At 45.9% G+C, this 21,594-nt stretch overlaps 1 protein-coding gene across 4 annotated transcripts in view; it reads left to right on the forward strand.

The window, feature by feature from the left end:
- Nucleotides 1–21,594, forward strand: part of RNF19A (ring finger protein 19A, RBR E3 ubiquitin protein ligase) — a 498,540-nt gene that overhangs the window by 189,568 nt on the left and 287,378 nt on the right. For all 4 annotated transcript variants that reach the window (XM_085605173.1, XM_085605174.1, XM_085605172.1 and 1 more), the window contains one exon: nt 18,086–18,294. In XM_085605173.1, coding sequence (XP_085461299.1) covers nt 18,086–18,294 — 209 coding nt within the window. The remainder of the gene's footprint in view (nt 1–18,085; nt 18,295–21,594) is intronic.

Raw genomic sequence — 21,594 nt, forward strand, 5'->3', positions numbered from 1 at the left:
CGGAAACGCTAGATGATGCCATAAATCTTATAACGGCAGAACAAGCAAATTCAGAAACTCTGATCAACTGCTCTTAGCTTATAGTACCTTTAGAAGAGGATAATCTCTATTCACACAAACTATAGCTCATTGGGTGTCTGCTACCAATTGATACTGCCACAATATGGCTGGTTATCGCATACAAGCAGGAATCTGAGCACATTCAACTAGAAGTGTCAACATCAACCGCTTTGTTCGCTGGGGTGTCATTAGCAAACATTTGCCGTGCAGCTACATGGAATCACCCGCACACGTTACTCTCCACTATTGCCTCAAGTCAGCATTGCAAAGAAATGATGCTGTTGGATAAGCATTTGCATGCCATATGTTTCAATAATTGAGCCCTATTTAAATTGCTTTCACACCTTGTGCATATATGGGTATGATCTTGTATAACTGCTTGCTATTCGAGCATGTGAATCTATGAAAGATTCAATTCTGGAGAGGAAAAATGTTACATAATTGTAGTTCTCCAGAATTGGCATCTCCCCCTTAGAGGCTCGTCTAATGCTGGCATTACATCACGCTAGTGCTAAACGAAATTTGAAGCATGGTTGCCACTCTAGTTCAGAAACTATCGACTTCAGCCATGACGAAATTGAATAAAACAGACACCATATGTCCACTGGTGAACACCTATCCTTAGCACTTGGAGAAATGTGTGAATAGGATTAGGTCTATATAAAATTGTGCCTTTGGAATGAAATGAGATGTGCTGTATTTTAAATTGTTTATAAATAATAAAATCGAAATGTTGATTTTTCAATATTGAATAATGGTAAAATGAGAAAATATTTATATCTCCAAATAAATTCATAAAGAATAAAAAATATTTATACACAGTTTGTATTTGTTACATAATTGGTTGCAGGTATGCTAATGGTCCACTTAATAATCTGTTTCCTAAATGTTTTTCACACAATTGTTATTTTCTCCCTGATTTAGGATTAGTATCTTCATTTTCAGGGGTACCCCGTTTTTGCTCAAAATAAGGCCAATCTGGTTGTGATCATCAGAAAGATTGTCGCTGATTGGTTGAAGTTTGGTACTTTTCAAGTGATGTGACTAGGCTACTAAGCAGTCTTTGTTTCAGCCTTAGGATTACATTAACACAGAACTACTATTGAGATGTTGGAGTGGGATGCTTGGCTTGAAAACTGGAATGTTTCAAGCATGTGAATCTTTGAAAGATACCAATCTTGAATAACTTCAATTACAGGTTAGTAACTTGTTTTCTATCTAGCAAAGGCCTCCCTCAGTATAAATCAGTGGCGATCAAGGGCAAAGCCACTTGCCCCATCTTTATGAACAGTGGTCTGTCTGGAGCACACCACAATCCTCTCCCATATATGGAAGGAAAGTTGCACTCCATGCCCACAATTCTGCCAGCTGGCAGTCGAACTGTAGTAGAGTGTTCACCTGAGGAGCCTACGAGACCAGCAGGAACCCAGGAAGTGGACCTGGATAGACCTCTTTTCTGCTTCACATTTGAGAATGTAAAAAAAGTTTTTGACTCCCTCTTAGGATCTGGGATGCTTAAATTATCAACAATTTAGATTACAGCGTGAACTGTAAGCAGTTTACCTCTTGAATGGATAAGATTGCAAAGGTTGGGTGAAAGGTAAATACCTAAGCAACAGGCCCCAGATGTGGGGAGGAGGAAGCGGAGATTTTCCATGGGATTGTGCCTCCCTCTTAAAGTATTGACTTGAGCTTGTCGACTTTATTAACCAAGCTACTCAGCACAACATCCGACATTCACAAACATGTTTCCTGGGCCGTTATCCTCGCCCAGCCAAACTTAAGATCATGACCAAGTACATAAACCTGAATCTGATCCTAGCTAAAAGCTAGATAACGAAGCCTGACAACAGCTACCCCACAGATATTTGTGGGGTAGCTGTTGCACACTCTTGAGCCTTAGTCTCTAAGCAATGACCAGTTGGATCAGTAGGTTTTGCAGAATCTATTGGCCTAAGCTACCTGCTGGATTTCTCTCCTTCCTTTGATTCTGAGCCAGATGTAAGAGCACACCAGAGTTATTTGTATTGTAAGTCTGCTATATCTAGACTGTAGGCTCTATCCCATTATCATCACTCTCCATTGAACCCCTTAGCCATCAGATAAAAATAAGACCATTATTGACTCCTTTCTTAAGACTGTAACCTACAAGAGTGTGCTGCTGTTCGGGTGTGTGTGCTGGTTCCAAGTGGGATATTCACTAATAGAAACTACAGTTAACTCTCCTGGATTAGTGAGCTCTGATTTGTGGTCTTCCCAAAGCATTTATTTTAGACAAAGCGAAAAAGAGATGCTGTAGTTTCTTCATTGCTGTTGGTGTTCCTGTACCGTAATTTGGGAGTTAAGTTACATTTTCCAGAATGTGGATTAACATGCAAACCCATGGATACTGAGAGCAGTTTCGCCACTTTTTTCCCCTTCTGGGGGAGATAACAAGCCTTGATCCATGCGCAATTGCTTCTTGCTTGGATCAAACGGTGGCGGCATTTCTTCTTTCCACCTTAGGTTACTGCAGTCAGTTGTGTCTCTTGCACCGTGAGTGATGGTATTTTGTCTGATCAATGTGCACATCCGCATGAAAAGAAATGGGCTTCACTGCCAGAGCAGGTGAGCCAATACTGTTGCTTCCAAATCCTTTTTCTTGTAATTATTTAATCTTTTTTTACATTTTTAGTTATCTTTGTGGCTTTAAACTGTTAAAATCCAAAAGTACGTGTTCGAGGCATAGGAGCTGTAGATTTTATACTTTAGCATAGATCGCCATCTGGTGTTGGGCTCGGATGTTTGCACTTTGTTTTTGTCGAAGAATTCTTTGTAGTCACGGGATAGGTGACTCCTCCTTATGGTGATAATGCTCATGGACATCGACTCCATTTTCAGATATTTTTTTTTCTGCCATCGGGTTCGGATGTAAATGGCTGAGCTCCGGGTCGGTATCATATTCGATACCCCTTCGATGCGCAATCCCTCACCGCTTGACGGTATTGTTTTCGATCGCGCTCCTCGGCGCGGATCCAACACAAATCTCAACACCTTCGATTCCGGTCGTCGAAGCAGGCACACATGGCACACCCGCCCAAATACGCTCTCAGGCACTGTCACTCAGGCCATCAACGTTCCCCTACGGCCGGGCGCACCCGTCCATGCTAGTCTACACCGGCATCTTGACTTCCTGGTCACTTCTCTACCGGGGGCCAGACCTGTCCTCGTGCAACCCCTGGCCGGGTTGGAACTACCCCAGGCCTTGTGGAACCACCTTCCTTTTGTACTACGCCATACAGGCATATACTTCACCACTGTCCATACAGGCCTGAAGAGTTACGGGGACCATTCCCGTTTGACGAAACGCGTGTCGGCTGGTTGATTTCTTTTGTTGTTGCCTCATTAAATAACTTTGAACAGATACACTGGTGTCGACCACAGCAATTTGATCTTGAACGAGACTTCTTATACCATTATCATATCCCCACTACGTGTGCCCGGGACAGTGTTCTCAATTTCAGTGTGGGTTCTCTAACTCACACACCAACGGGGGTTATAGGGTAGTTCCCCCGACCTGGCAGCACCGTACACATTTTGAGCATAACTTACACCACGCATACTTGTCTGAGCGCCAATCTCCCTGATTTACTAAAAACCCTGCATCCAGACATAAGCTAATGGAAAGAACTCCATTCAAAAAATGCCCCCTGTGTGATGCCAAATTCCCACACACTGATCTCCACGAGGTCTGTAACGTTTGCCTCTCTCCAGAACACGAGGACAAAGATTGCCCGGCCCACGCTTCATTCCGATCGCAGAAAAACATACGTGATCGCCGGGCTCGACGTCGCGTAATGTCTCGATCCCACTTAACATAAGGCTCTGTACCGAAACCCAAACATTCGGCACCAAGACACCATCAGGATAAACCCTCGGAGCCGAAACAAGACCACAAATCCTCGGAGCCGAAAAAGTTGTCGGATTTCACAGCTCCTCCAAAGCAAAAGGACACTAAGATCCCTCCTAAAGCTTCGGAATCAAGGCCAAAACAACCAAAATCATCGGTGCCAAACAAGGATACTGGATTCAAAGATCTATTTCAACCAGATCCAGTGGACCTTAACAAAAAACCCTTCATATTGACCCAAAACTGGTAAAATCAAAACAATTCTATCAAAAAAGAGACTTTTGGACTCCCTAGAAGAACCCAAAGTACCCTTAAAGAAGAGAGACATGGGAACTTCTCCCGCCAGGCCTTTCTCTCCTCCAAATATCCCCACTACACCACTTTCTCAAGCACACTCTCCAGTGCTTCCATATTCACCTACACCACAAGATGATGATGATGATGATGATGATGATTACGGTGGGGGTGGGGATCAAAACCCACAAGAGGATAATGATGATGACACTACTCTCCCACCACCTGATCCTTGGGAGGATTATGATAATCCACCAGATGTCTCAGATCCAGACTCCTACCCATTTAGGCCCTCCCCCCCGGACGACAAATAGGTTTTGCACAGCTCATAAACAGAGCAGCACAATATAACGGGATAAAATTACATTCAGACCCACAGGAAAAAGATTTTTTGTTGGAGACTTTCACACAATCACAAAAATCAACAAGCATTCTACCTATGTTAAAGGGTAATCATCAAACGTACACCTGACATTTTTATGTCAAAATCTGTTTTATGTAATTTTTCTCGGGGAGTGCAATAAGCGCATTACATAAGCAACAATCGCCATAAATACATTTCGCCCAGTTATACAGATAGCAATTGACGGATGCAACTTTCACAAAAGGTCCATGGCGAATTAACGTTGGCATATGACACAGCATCATCGTGGCTCGTTGCTTTCACATCCTTGCATCTGACATTTTTAAAGATCCCGTCAGGGCTAGAGTTCTCAACCCCAGGATCAAGAAAAAATATGTCAGCTCCCAACGATCCAGCTGATATTAAATCACAGCTCCCTCTAGATTCATTGGTGGTGACAAGTACATGTAAACGTGCAAATTCACAAACATCAGGGGATGCCCCACCTCCAGATAAGGAGTCTAAATTACTAGATGCAACTGGCAAACTCATTGCCTCACAAGCAGCAAATCACTGGTGCGTTGCCAATACCCAAGCCTTTCTGGCCAGGTATGATAGAGCTCATTACGATGAGCTTGAAAAGCTCGTACAACATTTTCCCGATCAGTCTAAGGCTAATGACCTCATACAAGAGGGAAAATTAATCACAAACACTTCCATAAAGTGTTCTATTGATGCAGCCGACACAGCGTCGCACGCATGGCTACGCATATCTGGGTTTAAACAAGATGTGCAGTCCACAATTCTTAATCAACCTTTTGCTCAAGAACACTATTTTGGACCCACTGTAGACACATCTTTGGAAAAAATGAAGAAGGACTCAAACTGCTAAATCCATGGGAGCCCTATAGGCAACAACCAGTAGAGGTTCCTTTCGTTGCTCCTCTTATAGGGGCGCCTCTAAATCTATTGGGACGGAAAAATCCTCATCCTCCTACAAAAACACTACTCAAACCTCTCCTAGCAGAGGAAATTTCGGAGGAGGTTATAGAGGCAACAACCACAAGGGTAGAGGTCGCGGTAATACACCCACACCTCTCCTATTACAAAACGGTGACTTCTCTCCACTTCCCCCCGACCATTCCACTCCAGTCGGGGGAAGACTATCACAGTTCCTACCTGCCTGGAATTCCATCACCACAGACAAGTGGGTAAGACAAATTATCTAGTATGGTTACTGCCTGGAACTCACTTCAACTCCCCCATTCATACCCCACAAACAACGTCCGATGTCCACAGAACATATGACACTGTTAAAACAAGAGGTTCTCTCCTTATTACAAAAACATGCAATAGAACCAGTTCCCTTACCCCATCAAGGAACAGGGGTTTACTCCCTTTACTTTCTAATCCCAAAGAAAGACGGTACTCTCAGACCAATACTAGACCTCCGACCTTTCAAACTCTACATACAGTCGGACCACTTCCACATGATCACTCTCCAACAGGTGCGCCCACTTCTCAAACAGGGCGATTTCCTTGCCACTCAAGGACGCCTACTTTCATTTTCCCATTCACCCCGCTCACAACAAATATCTACAGTTTGTAGTTGACCGACAGTACTACCAATTCAAAGTCCTCCCATTCTACAGCACCCCGAGTCTTCACAAAATGTCTTGCAGTAGTCGCAGCTCATTTGCGCAGACAACACATTCACGTGTTTCCTTATCTCGACAACTGGCTCATAAAAGCCAAGTCTCACACACACACACTGTGTACACAATACACACAGGACAATCCAGCTGCTCAACGACTTGGGATTTACGATAAACCTACCCAAGTCACACCTTCAACTGTCTCACATCATTCAGTATCTTGGTGCCACAATAGATACCTCAATCCAGTTAGGATAGCCAGCATGCAAGCTCTCCAAGTTCCAACCTCAATTCTCCCTTCCAGCTCGAGTGTTCATGCAGCCAATAGGGATGATGGCCTCTTCCATCCTCATCGTTCCTTATGCAAGACTTCAAATGCGTTTCCTACAAGAATGTTTAGCACGTCAGTGGGACCAAGCTCAAGGTCAGTTAACAGATCTGGTGTTGGTGGACAGCTGCACACATCGCTCTCTGTAGTGGTGGAACACACAAAACCTATCCAAAGGGTGGCCATTCCTCTACCCGGTTCCACAAATCATGCTAATTACAGACTCATCACTCACCCGCAGGGGAGCTTATCTCCAAAACCAAACCATTCAGAGTATATGGACCCATCAACAAAAACAACTCCACATAAAACACCTGGAGTTACTGCCAATCTTTCTAGCACTAAAGTCTTCTCCATTTTTGCTACTAGGCAAAGCTGTCTTTATCTGTACAGACAACATGACAGCAATGTATTACATACAAAAGCAGAGGGAGACACACTCTTCAGCTTTCACAACTAGCGCAAAGCATATGGAGATGGGACATTCCTCAAAACATTTATCTCCTCGCAGAACATCTACCAGGAGTAGACCATCGGATCGCAGATCTACTCAGTCGTTTAACACAGCAGGTCCACAAATGGGAACTTCATCCTCAAGTTCTTCTTCCATTCTTTCACATGTTGGGTTATCCAGACATCGATCTGTTCGCCACCCACCAAAACGCAAAATGCCCACGCTTCGCCTCCAGATATTCACACCCATTGTCCAAAGGCAATGCACTATGGATGAACTGGTCAGGCAGATTTGCATACGCTTTTCCGCCTCTCCCGCTCATTCCGTTACTGGTTCGGAAGCTCAAACAACACTATCTCACAATGATCCTAGTTGCTCCAACATGGGCACGCCAACCATGGTTCACAAACCTGTTGGCACTTTCAGTAGTGCCTCATCAAAAGCTCCACCTCTCCCCCAAATTCCTCACTCAGAACCATGGAGAGATAAGTCACCCAGATCCCAATCAACTCAATCTTGCGATCTGGCTCCTGAAGTCCTGGAGTTTGGCTACCTTAATCTTCCGCCAGACTGCATGAACATCATTAAAGAGGCTAGACGTCCTACTACTATGCAGCAAAGTGGAAGCGATTTGTCATTTATTGTACAAATAAAAAAAACCTATCCGCTAGATGCTTCCATCCAAAATCTTATTTGTTATCTTTTACATCTACAACAATGTAACCTAGCATATACATCTATATGGTTACATCTTGCTGCAATTGCTGCTTACCTCCAAAACAGACAACATTTGTCGTTGTTTCGCGTACTTGCTATCAAAGCGTTTATGGAAGGACTTAAAAGAATAATTCCACCTAGAGTTCCACCTTCTCCGATATGGAATCTCAACATAGTCCTCACCAGACTCATTGGTCCCCCATTTGAACCTCGGCACAAATGCGAGTTACAGTTCTTTACTTGGAAAGTATCTTTCCTCGTAGCTATCACATCACTTAGAGTTAGTGAACTATAGGCATTAACCATACAAGAACCATTTCTACAAATACACCATAGTATAGTGGTTCTTAACCCTAATCCAAAATTTCTACCTAAAGTGGTATCTGCCTTTCACCTTAATCAGTCGGTTGAACTTCCAGTATTTTTCCCTCAACCAGACTCCGTAGCAGAACATGATCTCCACACGTTAGACGTTAAAAGAGCCATACTCCACTACATCGAACGAACTAAAAGTTTTAGAAAAACAAAACCACTTTTTGTCTCTTCCTCCCTGCCTCACAAAGGCAATCCCATTTCCACACTATTGTGTAGATGTGCAAGCAAAGCAACAAGCTACTGTCGGCCAGGCTGTATTAAGAACACTTTTTCAAACTACTGCAACGGATACAGGTTGCCACCGGCAGGGAGAAAACTGCTTTATAGTCTATGCTAAAGTATACAATCTACAGCTCATATGCCTCGAACGGAAAATGCTACTGACCAGTATGCATCTATTCTTGGCATGTAGAGCTGTAGAGTTGTATATGCCCACCCACCTCCCCAGGTACCTTTATCTGTTGCAGTATTATCTTACTTAGATGCATCACATGGACATCCTTTTCTATTCTCTTCCTAATTCCATCATCACCCTTTATGGCGAAAAACAATCTGGAGATGGAGTAGATGCCCATGCGCACTATCACCATAAGGAGGAGTCACCTATCCCGTGACTACAAAGACTTCTTCGACAAAAACAAAGTGCAAACATCCGAGCCCAACACCAGATGGCGATCTATGCTAAAGTATACAACTCTACATGCCAAGGACAGATGCATACTGGTAAGTAGCATTTTCCTTTCTTTGAATCAGTATGAATCCTGTTTTCCTTTGATGCACTTTAAAACTAAAAAGGTTTTCTAGATCTCTTCTAAATACACCTGCCTGCAGGAAAGCACTCATAATATTCCTGTGATACAGTGTGTCCCTGTATGCGGACGATTTGCTTCTTTACATACAGGACATAACGTCAACCCCCTCCGCGACATGCTAGCTAGCGGACTTTGCAGCAGCGGCTGGACTGCGAGTTAACTGGAGGAAATCTGCTGTTTACCCACTCAGCCCTGACCTCCCACCATGAGAGGTGCACATCAGTGACTCCTGCCTTGTCTGGCATGCGCAGGCACCTCGCTATCTGGGAGTCTACCTACATCATAATCCTAGCGATCTTTATGAGAACAATCATTGCAGGGCTTTGGCGGGCATCCGTTCCCAGGTAGGCCTTTGGGGGACATGTCCCCATGCCCCCTTTGGCAAGATCACTCTGGTGAAAATGGGCATTTTGCCTTGTCTTCTATATTACTTCGCCAATCTCCTAATTATCCCACCCCATTCTTTCTTTAAAGAACTGGGTGCACTTCTCTGCACTTATATGGGGAACTGGATACCGGCGAGTCGCCTTGGCCTAGCTCCAGCTTCCGATGGACTGAGGAGGCCTTGGGGCCCCATCCTTCTGAGCATACTTTCTGGTAGCTCAGCTGCAATGGCTGTCCCGCTGGACGCTATCTCTGGGAGGCTTGCTCAGAGTCTGGGCTGCTTCAGCTGCCGGCAATTCACCACTTGCTTCTAGCTGGAGCCCAGCCTGTCTTGACCTATCCCATACAAGTGTCGATAGTGAAGGTCAGTGTGGCTAGGCTCAAACGCCTTTCCAGGAGGACTCCGCTCTATTCTGCTATGCTGCCCCTGGTCAGCTTGCTTCGAGGTCGGTGCTACTACACAGCTGGGGAATTACGTGCCTGGACCAGTCACTTGCTTCTTGAGGTGGAATCCCTATTCTCAGAGGGCCAGCTTCTTCTCTCTGCTTAACTTGCGGAGGAGAGCGGGCTCCCTCCAGGGTGGTTCCTCCTCCACAGGCCACTCTTGCATACCTGACAGCACCTCTGGGACATATCCTGAACCTGACACATGGGACCTGGTCATCACCTCATTACTTAGCTGTACAAACCCATACAAGAGTTGTCAGCCACCCGCTTGCCACACTTCGCCAAAAATGTGTGGAGGATTACGGGAGGGTAAAATAAAGAAAGGGCCCTAGAATACCAAAAGGTCTCCCGAAACTCACGTTTCAGAAACATACAGTTCTTCATCCTACACCGGGTCTATCGAACACCTGCGCAACTTCTCTGCCACTTCCCAAAGTCACTATTTGCTTGCCCCAGATGTCAAACCCCTAGCGCCACACTTTTACACATGTTATGTTATGTTATGTTATTGAATTTTGTATAGCGCGGCAAATACCCGGAGGTGTCCTGGCGCTGTCATGAAAACTGGGAGGATTTGAGATAGCAGCAACAATATAAATACCTGGGCCTAATCATTCCGGAACAGCCAGGTCTTTAGTTCCCTTCTGAATAGTAGGAAATCCGTCATAGTCCTAAGGTATGATGGAAGATCATTCCAGGCTTTGGCGGCCCCGTAGATGAAACTCCTGCCTCCCCAACGCGCTTTCCTAATGCGTGGGACATGAGCCAGGTTGGCGGATTTTGAACGAAGACATCTCCCTGTCACATACCAGTGTAATCTGTTCTTCATAAATTCTGGCCCTAAACCATGCAGAGCCTTAAAGGTCAAGGATAAAGCCTTAAACCGGATTCGGCTCTTGACCGGGAGCCAGTGCAGTGTTTTTCTTCCCTGGGATGCAGACGCAAATCTGGAGTTGCCCGTGAGAAGACGGACTGCGGCATTCTGAAGGATCTGAAGTTTGCTCAATGCCCTACATTGAGCATTGAGAAAAAGTCCATTACAATAATCCAGTCTAGCAAGTACCAAACCCCTGACCACGATATGTCTGCTGTCTTGAGGTATCAGGGGTAGCACTTTACTCAGCATCCTAATGGTGTACCTGGTTTTGGAAGTGACCTCCTTAATGTGGTAATCCAAAGTCAGTCTATCATCCAGAATAATGCCGAGGTTTTTTGCTTTTGCAACCGGAATTGGAAGCTTACCCAGTGAGTCTGGCCAACAAGCTGGTGTCCAAAAATTAGAGATGTTGCCGAAGAGAAGGACCTCAGTTTTGTCTGAGTTTAATTTGAGGCAGTTCTCCGCCATCCAGCTCCCAACTGCTGACATACATTCACGCAGACGCTCTTCAGTGTTAGTCTCCCCTCCCGGCGTCAGAGAGACCACAATTTGAGTGTCGTCTGCGTATGACGTGATACCGAATCCATAAGCGCCAATATGGTCTCTACAACACCAGTGGCACATCGTCCACCTAAGCTGCGGTAATTCACAGGACTTTCGGACATCTACACTTGGAAAGCCTGCTCGATAGGCGTGTTCAAGCGGAGGAAGCATTACAAGGTGAGGAGTTGGCCTAACGGCTAGGGCACTCGACCTCGGACCTGGGGAACTGGGTTCGAGTCTCGGTAATGACGCTGAACATCCTGAAAATTGAATGTGTGTCCTCATGTAACGTAACTGGTGCTATGTAAAGCGCTCTGATACCCGATTGGATTTGGGTCAAGTTCGCGCTATATGAAACTCTGCAAAAAAAAAAAAAAAAAAGGAACAGACACGCTTCGCAGCCCTGGCCCCGCTGTTAGCCAAGAGAGCAATCCCACTACACTGGAATGCACCTGCGGGCCCTCCAATGGAGGCATGGACAGGGGCAGTGCACAAATGGGGTGCTGCAGAGGAAGAAGTGCTTCGAGATGAAGAGGTGCGTCGAGTGGGCCACCGCCCTACCTTCCTGCAGTGGGCCATCTTCCACATGCACTACCGGCAAACAATTGACAAAGGTTCTGCATCCCCGCAGTCGTAGGGCCCACCCGTGGTATCTAGTTGGGCACCCTTCCCTGCGGAATTGACCAGCCTCCCCTGAAAAGCTGCCCTTCCCAGTCCCATAATTACTCCCACCGCTGTCTAGCACACTAGGCTACCATAGTGCAAACTCCTGCCCTTGGACCTGCGTTTCCTACTGCCATCACAGTACCCCACTCCTGCAACCCCTCCCAGTGTTTGCTCTCCAAGTTAATGGTTTAAGTTTCTCTCAAGAGTGAAATAAAACAAGGCAGCACCTCTCACATGGCTCAAAGCTCTTAGGTTCATTCCTCATTACTACCTGATGTTTATTGCATAAATCTGATTTCTATCAGCCTTCATTGCGGATATAATGTTCAATATGTATAACAGGGATGTGGAATTTAATAAAATATCTACTTGTCCATGGAACAGGTTGCTTCATAAATCTACTTGTCCTGTAAAAAAAATCCACTTGTCCCTTTGGTGCTATGTAGTGCAACAGCAAATTATGGCAGCAATCTCATTACATAAGAGCTCTGATTATAGCCTGTCTGATTATGCTAGGGCTGATAAATAGTGGGGTTCGAATCTTAGCTATTCCGTTATTTTGCCACATTTCCACAGATTTACATACTCTCTTATCTTTCCCCATCTTAAGAAAGGTGTAAATTTACTCCTGGCAAGGGCAGAAGTAAAACTTCTTCCAAAAAAAAAAAATGGTTGGGGGGGGGAAGTTCACTTGTAAACGCTCAAAAGATTTTCCATGAGCAGATCTACACATGCATATTTGCTTGTGCTAAAATGCAGTTTGCAAATATTTTCTAGGAGTATGACTTCCTGGCCTTCTTCTGTAAATTGTTGTGAATTCATGAAAGATGTAAATCTACACTGCTGCAAGGACATATACCATGGTAGAACTTTTGTGACTTAATTTAAGAATTTGGCCCCTAATTAGGTCTTCAGAAAACGAAGACCATCTGAAAGAGACACGTTAGTGATAGATTCCTTACCTTAGAATATTTCCCAGGCGTCCGTCTGGATCCGGAAAGTTTTCTGCTCAGCCGTACCCCTGCTCGCCAGTAGGTGGCGCCGTGCGGCTCCGCGCCCGTCACTGGCGTCGTGCGCGCCGGGACGACGTCACGGAGGCTACTTAGGCGCCACCCATGTGCGTTGACGTTAGTTCTTTCTTTTTCCGCTCCGAAAGCGCAGATCCGGATTGAGCACGTACTCCGGTAATTTTTCGACCACTTTTTTTTTTAGACTTTGTCTCCTTCTCTTGTCTCCTGGTGCACGTAGGGATGCTCAGCTTTAAGTCTTGCGGGTCGTGCCACCGTAATATGTCGTTGGCGGACCCCCATGATGTCTGCCTCTACTGCCTGGAGACCGACCACGACTCCCGGGATTGCCTGGTTACGTTCCACTGGCTTCTCACCTGATGTCCAGAGCTCACTCATGGACATTCCCTTTGACGGCTCCCGCCTCTTTGGTGATAAGGCTGACCATGCCCTGGAGCGCTTTAAAGACTCTTGTGCCACGGCCAAGTCTTTGGGTCTTTCCTCAAACCCCTGCCACGATGGGGTTTCGTTCCTTTCGTGGCCAGGGCAGGGGTGCCCAGGCGCGCTCTTCCAGCAAGCCTGTGCAAAGCCAGCCCCAGCGAGGCCGCGGACGTGGGTTCCGCAGGGGCGGGTCTGGTAACCAGCGTGCGGGGCGGTCCACTTCCACCCCGGCTGCTTCCGCCTCAAAACCTTCCTAATCCGAGCTTCAGGGAGCACCCCATGCCAGTTGGTGGCAGGGTTCACCTCCACCTCCACCTCCACCACTGGCGCGGGATTACGTCAGACAAGTTGGTGCTGCAGATAATCTGCCACGGTTACTTGCTCCCCTTTCTGTCCTCCCCTCCAGCCATGCCACCTCGGTACCACCGCATGTCGGGGGATAATTTGGCTCTTCTCCGTCAGGAAGTCTCGGCCCTCCTGGCCAAGGGGGCAATCGAGTCCGTTCCTGATCAGGAAGTAGGAAGTGGTTGCTATTCCCACTACTTTCTGGACCCCAAAAAGGACAAGGTGGGCCTGCGCCCCATCTTGGACCTCTGGGACGCCAATCGCTTCCTCCGGGAGGAGAAGTTTAAGATGCTGACTCTGGCTCAGGTCCTGTCTGCCCTGGACCCTGGAGACTGGATGGTAGCGTTGGACTTGCAGGACGCTTATTTTCACATTCCCGTCCTGCCGGCCCACCAGCGTTACCTGCGGTTCACGGTAGGCCAGGAGCATTTTCAGTTTGCCGTGCTCCCCTTCGGCCTTACCAGCGCCCCTTGGGTGTTCACGAAAGTGATGGTGGTCGCAGCTCACCTGCGCAGGTCAGGGCTGTCAGTGTTCCCCTACCTCGACGACTGGCTGTTGAAGGCGGGTTCGCCCCAGGCAGTTGTCTCCCACCTCCAGACTACGGCCGACCTCCTGCACCTGCTGGGGTTCTCCATCAATGTGCCGAAGTCGCACCTGAGTTCCTCTCAGAAGCTCCCTTTCATCGGAGCGTTTCGGGGTTCGACGCTGTTTCGGGTTTATCCTCTCAAACAGCGAGTCCGGGATATTCAGGCTATGGTTCCGCTCTTTCAGCCTCTATCCCGGGTTTCAGTCAGGATGACCCTCCGGCTTCTGGGCCTGATGACCTCATGCATCCTGCTGGTACCGCATGCCAGATTGCATATGCGGGCTCTAAAGGGGGACCTGAAGTTCCAGTGGGCGCAGCATCAGGGCAACCTGTCTGATCATGTCCAGATCTTGGAGGGCACTGCACGGCAATTGCAGTGGTGGCTCATGAATCGCGATTAGGTCAATGGCAGAACCCTCTCCCTTCCCCAACCGGAGCACACGGTAGTGACGGATGTGTCCCGCCTGGGTTGGGGAGGCCACATGGTAGAGGCGGAGATCAGAGGCCTCTGGTCTCCGGCGGAGTCCCGGCTCCATATCAACCTTCTGGAGCTGCGGTCGATCCAGCTTGCACTGAAAGCATTCCTTCCCTCTGTCCGGGGATGTGTAGTGCAGGTGTTCACGGAAAACACCACCGCCATGTGGTATTGCAACAAACAGGGCGGGGTGGGGACGCGGACCCTATGTCAGGAGGCTCTGCGCCTCTGAACGTGGCTGGGACGTCAAGGCATTACCTCATTGGTTCAACACCTGGAAGGTTCTCTGAACGCCAGGACGGACGAACTCGGCCGCCGGTGCATGGTGGATCACGAGTGGCGTCTGAACTTGGACGCGGTGCAAGGTCTCTCTGCGATGGAGAGAGCCTTGGTTAGATCTATTCGCCACTGAAGAGAACGCGCAATGTCATCAGTTTTGCACGTTGGAATTTCCAAGGCGGCACTCGCTTGGAGACGCTTTTTGTCTCGAGTGGAGCTGCGGTCTGTTGTACGCTTTTCCGCCTATACCACGTCTGCCCAGAGTGCTGAAGAAGATAAGGTGCGACCGGGCCCAAGTTATTCTTCTGGCTCCGGACTGGGCTAGAAGAGTATGGTATCCCGAGCTACTCAGTATGAGCATCGATCCCCTGCTCCATCTGCTTCTTCGGGAGGATCTTCTGTCGCAGCAGCAGGGGACGGTCCTCCACCCGAACCTGTCCAGCCTCCACGCTTGGAGATTGAGCGGCAACAGTTGACACCTTTCGATCTTCCTCCCGAAGTCTGTGATGTCATCTTGGCAGCCAGGCGTCCCTCCACTAAAACGGTGTACGCCTGTCGATGGAACAGATTTGTGGCATGGTGCACAGCTAAGACTGTGGATCCCTTTTCTGCCCCTCTTTCTGAGGTTCTTCTGTTCCTTCTCTCTTTGGCCCAGCAGGGCTCTGCTCTGGGCACTCTTAAAGGTTATCTTTCGGCCATCTCTACCTTCCTACGGCTTCCTGATCAGCCTTCTCTTTTTAAGTCCCCGGTTGTTAACCATTTTCTTAAGGGCATAACACATGCGTTCCCACCTGTGCCCTTCATAATGTCTCAGTAGGACTTGAATTTTGTCTTGACTTTTCTGATGTGCGCTCCCGTTGAGCCCCTTCATAACTGTCCCTTACGTCTTCTTACTCTCAAGACGGCTTTCCTGGTAGCTATCACCTCTGCCAGGAGAGTGAGTGAGCTCCAGGCTCTTTCTTCCAAACCTCCTTTCCTTTCTGTTCATCCAGACAAGGTGGTTCTGAGGACACGTCCTTCTTTCTTGCCATAGGTTGTCACGCCCTTCCACATCGGGCAGACCATCACTTTGCCCACCTTTTTTCCGCATCCTTCACGGGAAGAGGAGCGGCTCCACTGTCTGGACCCAAAACGTGCGCTCGTATTCTATCTGCAGCGTACACAGCAGTTCCGGGTGGATGACCTGCTCTTTGTTGGCTACGTGGGCACCAAAAGAGGTCGGGCGGTGCACAAACGCACCATCTCCCGGTGGGTCGTTCTGTGCATCAAAGCATGTTACTCCCTAGCCAAGAAGGAGCCTCCTGTGGGACTCCGTGCCCATTCGACCAGGGCAACTGCAGCCACTACTGCCTTGGGACGCGGTGTCCCCTTGCAGGATATTTGTCAGGCAGTTACGTGGGCCTCGCTGCACACGTTTACCAAGCACTACTGCCTTGACAGTCCGGTCCGGAGAGACGGCTTCTTTGGCCGTTCTGTGCTCCGTGACTTTCTGGGTTAATCTTGTTCGCAGACCCACTACCGTGGTTGGTATTGCTGGGGTATCTATTCTAAGGTAAGGAATCTATCACTAACTTGTCTCTTTCAGATGCACAAGTTACTACTTGTGTAACGATAGATCTGTAGGAGACATCAGTTTGTGATAGATTCCATACCGCCCCACCCATCCTCTCCGTTCTGCGAACTGATTACTAGTGTTAATGTCATCCACTTTTAGGGCCCTAGTTTTATGCACCAAAGGTCAGTTTCTCGCATGACTCTGCGTTTCGGTGCGGAAAGTTGTGTACAGAACTGACGTCAGCGCGCATGGGTGGCGCTTAAGTAGCCTCCGTGACGTCGTCCCGGCGCGCACGATGCCAGTGACGGGCGTGGAGACGTACAGCGCCAGGGGTCCTGCTAAGCAGAAAACTTTCCGGATCCAGACTGACGCCTGGGGAATATTTTAAGGTAAGGAATCTATCACTAACTAATGTCTCTTACAGATATATCGTTACACAAGTAGTAACTTGTGCTTTTGGTTTTATTAAAATTATGTGTGTCTATCTCTAGGCTGGCTTCACTGTGAGTGACCGCATTCTGTTCTTTCACAAGGAGCATGTCTGCACACAAAGTAGTTTTGTTCAGTGCCAGGGACTACTGTGGAAATGCGTGCTTTTTGAGACCCAGATAAAAGTATTGTTTTTTGTCAGTTTGTTAAATGGTAAGGGCCTGAGAGCTTCCACAGCAATAACGTTTTACAAAACCATGTCAAAACAAAACATGCATTGATAAAAAAAAAAAGGCTAACCACCAATGTCAGACCTATTGGCTTTGCTAATGATTGTTTATTTTCACGTTTGCCATAATCTTCTGGAAACTGGTTGCACTGATTTTGGATTTTGAATACTTTTTAGGAATACTAGCATGCATCAACTTATTTTACTATCTGACGCTTCAAAGAAATTGTAACACAATTTTTACAGTGGTTTAGCAAAACCTTTATTTCCTAGTTGCATTTTTTTGTGAACATTTTGTTTTGAAAGCAAAACCTCATCAATCTTGCTTTCAAGCTTCTGCAAATATTTGCATCTAATCAGAGGGCATTCTGGGAGTATTGTACATAGCCTCATATTAAACTTTCCAAACCGGTTTATGCATTTTTATACTGGGACCACTGTCAGCAGCGTAGTCTGATCTTGCATTTCCTTATAGTGCTCACCCTACTTTGCTTTAATGAACCATAAATACAAGTTCAAACCGCATTAACATATGGACAGAAATACTACCACTACTGCAGACAGTGTCCTTCTCTGATCCATAATGTGGTACTGTAAACTGGCAGCCAGAGGGTTTGTGCTGCAAGGGGGTTGGGTTTACTTTTTCCAACAAAAAAATAAACATGAAAACTTGTTGTCCTTGACCCTAAACAATATGTCCTGGGAGTCGGGCTAATGGAATTCCACACCCCTGTATAAATAACAATTTTGGATTTGCATGCCAGTGTTTTATTTTTGAATGACCTTCAGAAATATGATTGTAATTTTCTAAAAAGGGGTGCTTGATAAAGAGTTTAGATGTTAAATTATCTTAATTTGTTTTAATACACATTCTACCTTGCGCCTTTTTATCTAGATATGCTGTGATAGCCTTTGGCTGTGCTAGTTGTCCAAAACTCACCTGTGGACGTGATGGCTGTGGAACGGAGTTCTGTTACCATTGTAAACAGATCTGGCATCCCAACCAGACCTGCGATGCTGCCCGGCAAGAGAGGGCACAGAGCTTGCGCTTGAGAACCATTCGCTCTTCATCAATTAGTTACAGTCAAGAGTCTGGAGCGGCAGGTATTTATAATCAGTGTAACAAACACTGCTTGAGATATTCTGCTAGATGCATTTTATTTCCTTTTAAAATGCTTAAATAAATATGCTTCATAGCTTGTCGAAGTTTCTTATTTGACTTCCTTTGATGTGAAATGTTTTCTGCCACTTTTAGATTTGTAAGTTTTCTTTTGTTAAATGCATTATTTCAACTGGCACCATTCACTTTCCACTGTGTTTCTGCTTTCTGTAATGCAGGTATAAATTGTGTTATTCTAGTTCAAAAGTTACATCTGTAGCCTTTACTCTCATCACACTTCATTAATGATTAGGTGTGATGAGTGTTCTCAATGATTGCTATAGAAGGTCAATGTAACAGGTTGGAAATAACCATACTCATGTGAAGGTTAAATTTACCCAGCATTACTTAGTAGAAGTTCATTTGATTGGCAGATGATCCGCCGATACCAGGGAACACTACACTCTCAGAAGCAAACATTCCTGCCATGTCACAGAAGCTTTAAATCTCTTTGTGTATTCTGAGCAACCTCCTACTTATTCTTCTGCCCTTCAACTCAGCCCAAAAACTTTTTTGTTGACTTTTTGATAGCAAGTTCATTCTTAGCATGTACATTAAATATTGCCTTTGCTATCAAGCCTAACATAAGTACTTTTTGCATAGTGTGTTGGTTTGTATCCACTCGTCTGAGGCTTGCTACAGGTTGTTGCAACAGTACTAAATTTTCAGAAATAATTTATCCAGCATTAGATCTTTCATATATTCACATTCTTGAGTTATTGTCGTCTTCAGTCGGGAACCCTTGGAAAAACGTTAATGTAGCATTCTTTATAATGTGTACATTAATGCAGAAATGTATGTAGCCCATTCATCTCATTGACCTAAGTTTTCTGTAAGCTGGAGAGATAATTCAGGTACTTTACTCCACATCGAGCAAAGGAGAATCTGTTTTACAGCAATGCTCTCTTCCCGTATTATCAGAGTTTTCTCATCTATAAAGATTGATTACTGCAGTAAGTCCAGCCCAGCAGCAAAACAAGCGGGGTACCACTCTCATCTGAGATTTTTTCAAGAGGTGGGCTTTTAGGACAAGGAGAAAGTCACCATAACCATGGCTGACACATACATACATCTCTCATTAAACCAAATTCAGGATATCCAGTGTCTTCATGCACTCAGTGTCCCTCAAATGTATAATTTTCCAATTATTCATTGGTAAGTGGCTAAGGGACAGAGTGCGGATTATTATATGTGCTTACGTAGGCGCAATCCTCTGGTGAGGGTTTAAATGGCAAACCCTTCTTCTTTTATCGTCCTTCTCAGAAAGGCTTCATATGCGTAGATCCTGGTAACTAATATAAGGGAGAGTTAGTGGCTCTGCTGACCCTAGCATCATCTTAGGACCCACTCTCACCTAGAGCGAAGCAATTGGCATTCCGACTCCCTTCAAAGTTCTTAATCGCTGCTGCCTTTTGAATGTTTGTTAGTTATGTCCTCAGTGGTAACATCGTCAGTCTTTTCAGCCTGGTTACTGAGGACTTAATTAACAAGGTCCCTATTTGACAACATTACCATTGAACTCCTGCACCGAGGCCAAACCTCATTGGTGAGAACCCCACCAGCTGTATCCACTTTCATGATACTCTTGTCAAACACAGTACTCCCTGATGACGGCACCATCTGCAATTACTCCAGCTTGGTCGTTGCCAAACCCGTTGACTGAAACCAAGCCTTTGTCAAATACTCTGTTGACTGCTTCCTCATCGATGACTCCCTCATTTAGGTCTGCAAACGTTTCAGCTTTTTATGTAACAATCGGTATGGTCTTAATAAAGTGAATTTATCAGTGGCATTGATCTGGTTCCATCAACCGTTTTTTAGGCCTCTCAATTTCTGCTTCCTGCACACTTAGGGATGAACGGTCACTTTCTCCAGACTAAAAAGGTGAAAAAAAATTTAAATGTTTTTATTGCCATTCATTTGTAAGCTACAGGCTTCATATAAGATTAACGGTACAGGATTACATATTTTGACATATCTCTGGAAAAAATAGTGCGAGTGATACTTCTCAACAGGCTATGTTTTCTGTCTCAATGTGTACCCATAAAATGATCTGTTTAAATGCAGAGATTTTCACATGACCAAGTGAAAGTAGCCTATATATGCTTAATAAATCCTAGGCTATGCCATGTTTATATTGACATAAGAATTCAGGAGTAATAAAACAGGTCAACAAAATTCAAAAGTAAAAGAAACAGGTTGCCATGGACTTGAGTTTGAGCGTGTAGCAATCCCCTATGATACCATGAATCAATGGTCAATTTTCGATGTGGCTCTGCTTGGATCGCTGGGTGCAGCTAAGTGTTCAGAAGGAACGAGGATGAAGTGGGGCGCAGGTGGAGTAGACTTGTTTATGAGAGCCATGCAATGGAATTACTCAGAATGTATCTTGTTTGGGACCTACAATGGAGCATCAGTTTTATAAGTTCAGGAATATGGTGAATCTAACCTAGGTCTTCTGGGTGGCGGAGGGGGGGGTCTACTTCTAGTGTCATCCTTTCTGGCTTGCCCTAGAGTCTCACATAACTCATCTCATTCTCTATCAATTTGAACCTGGGCTTCTTAATGCAATGCTATGCATTCACTGGTTCTGTACTCTCTGGCTGCTTCTGCCTATTGTGGAACTTGTGGGACCGAGGCAGACTTCCGGTGCATAGTAATAGCACGCTTCACAAATATCACTAAAATAAACGCAAATTTTTCTTCAGCCTCATATTGCTGAGGGAGAGGGTCAAGGCCTCTGAGACAGGCTTTGGGAGTAGTATAACTGTCCCTCCCAGTTACTATCTTTAAGGAGCCCTGTACCTCCTACCTAAACTATGTTATTATATAGCAGGACCACATCATGTGATAGAAATCTGCTTTGTCGGTAAGGCATCAAGGGCAGCTCTCTGTTCTATTATGTCGAAGCTATTTGAACACCTGAAGGGACATGCAGGCCCTGTGGAATACAAAATATTGAATTTGTTGAAGCCTGGCATTATGAAAGACTTTCTTAAGATATCCCAGTGCTTACCACTAAGAGGGTGAATAAGGTCTTTTTCCCAGTGTGTCTTAGTTTTGAGTAAAGGGGAGGTGTGTAGGGCAAATAAGGAACAATATGTTTGAGGCATGTGTGGCTGTAGAAGATACATATGCTTTGCATACCCATGCTATTTAGTGTTGGGTCCAGATGTGTGCAAGTTGTTTTTCTTCAAAGAAGTCTTCTGAGTCACAAGTTCAAGTGACTCCTTCTCCTGGTGATA

The sequence above is a fragment of the Triturus cristatus genome, chromosome 5_1, assembly GCF_964204655.1.
Source record: "Triturus cristatus chromosome 5_1, aTriCri1.1, whole genome shotgun sequence".
In the NCBI taxonomy this organism is placed as follows: Eukaryota; Metazoa; Chordata; class Amphibia; order Caudata; family Salamandridae; genus Triturus; species Triturus cristatus.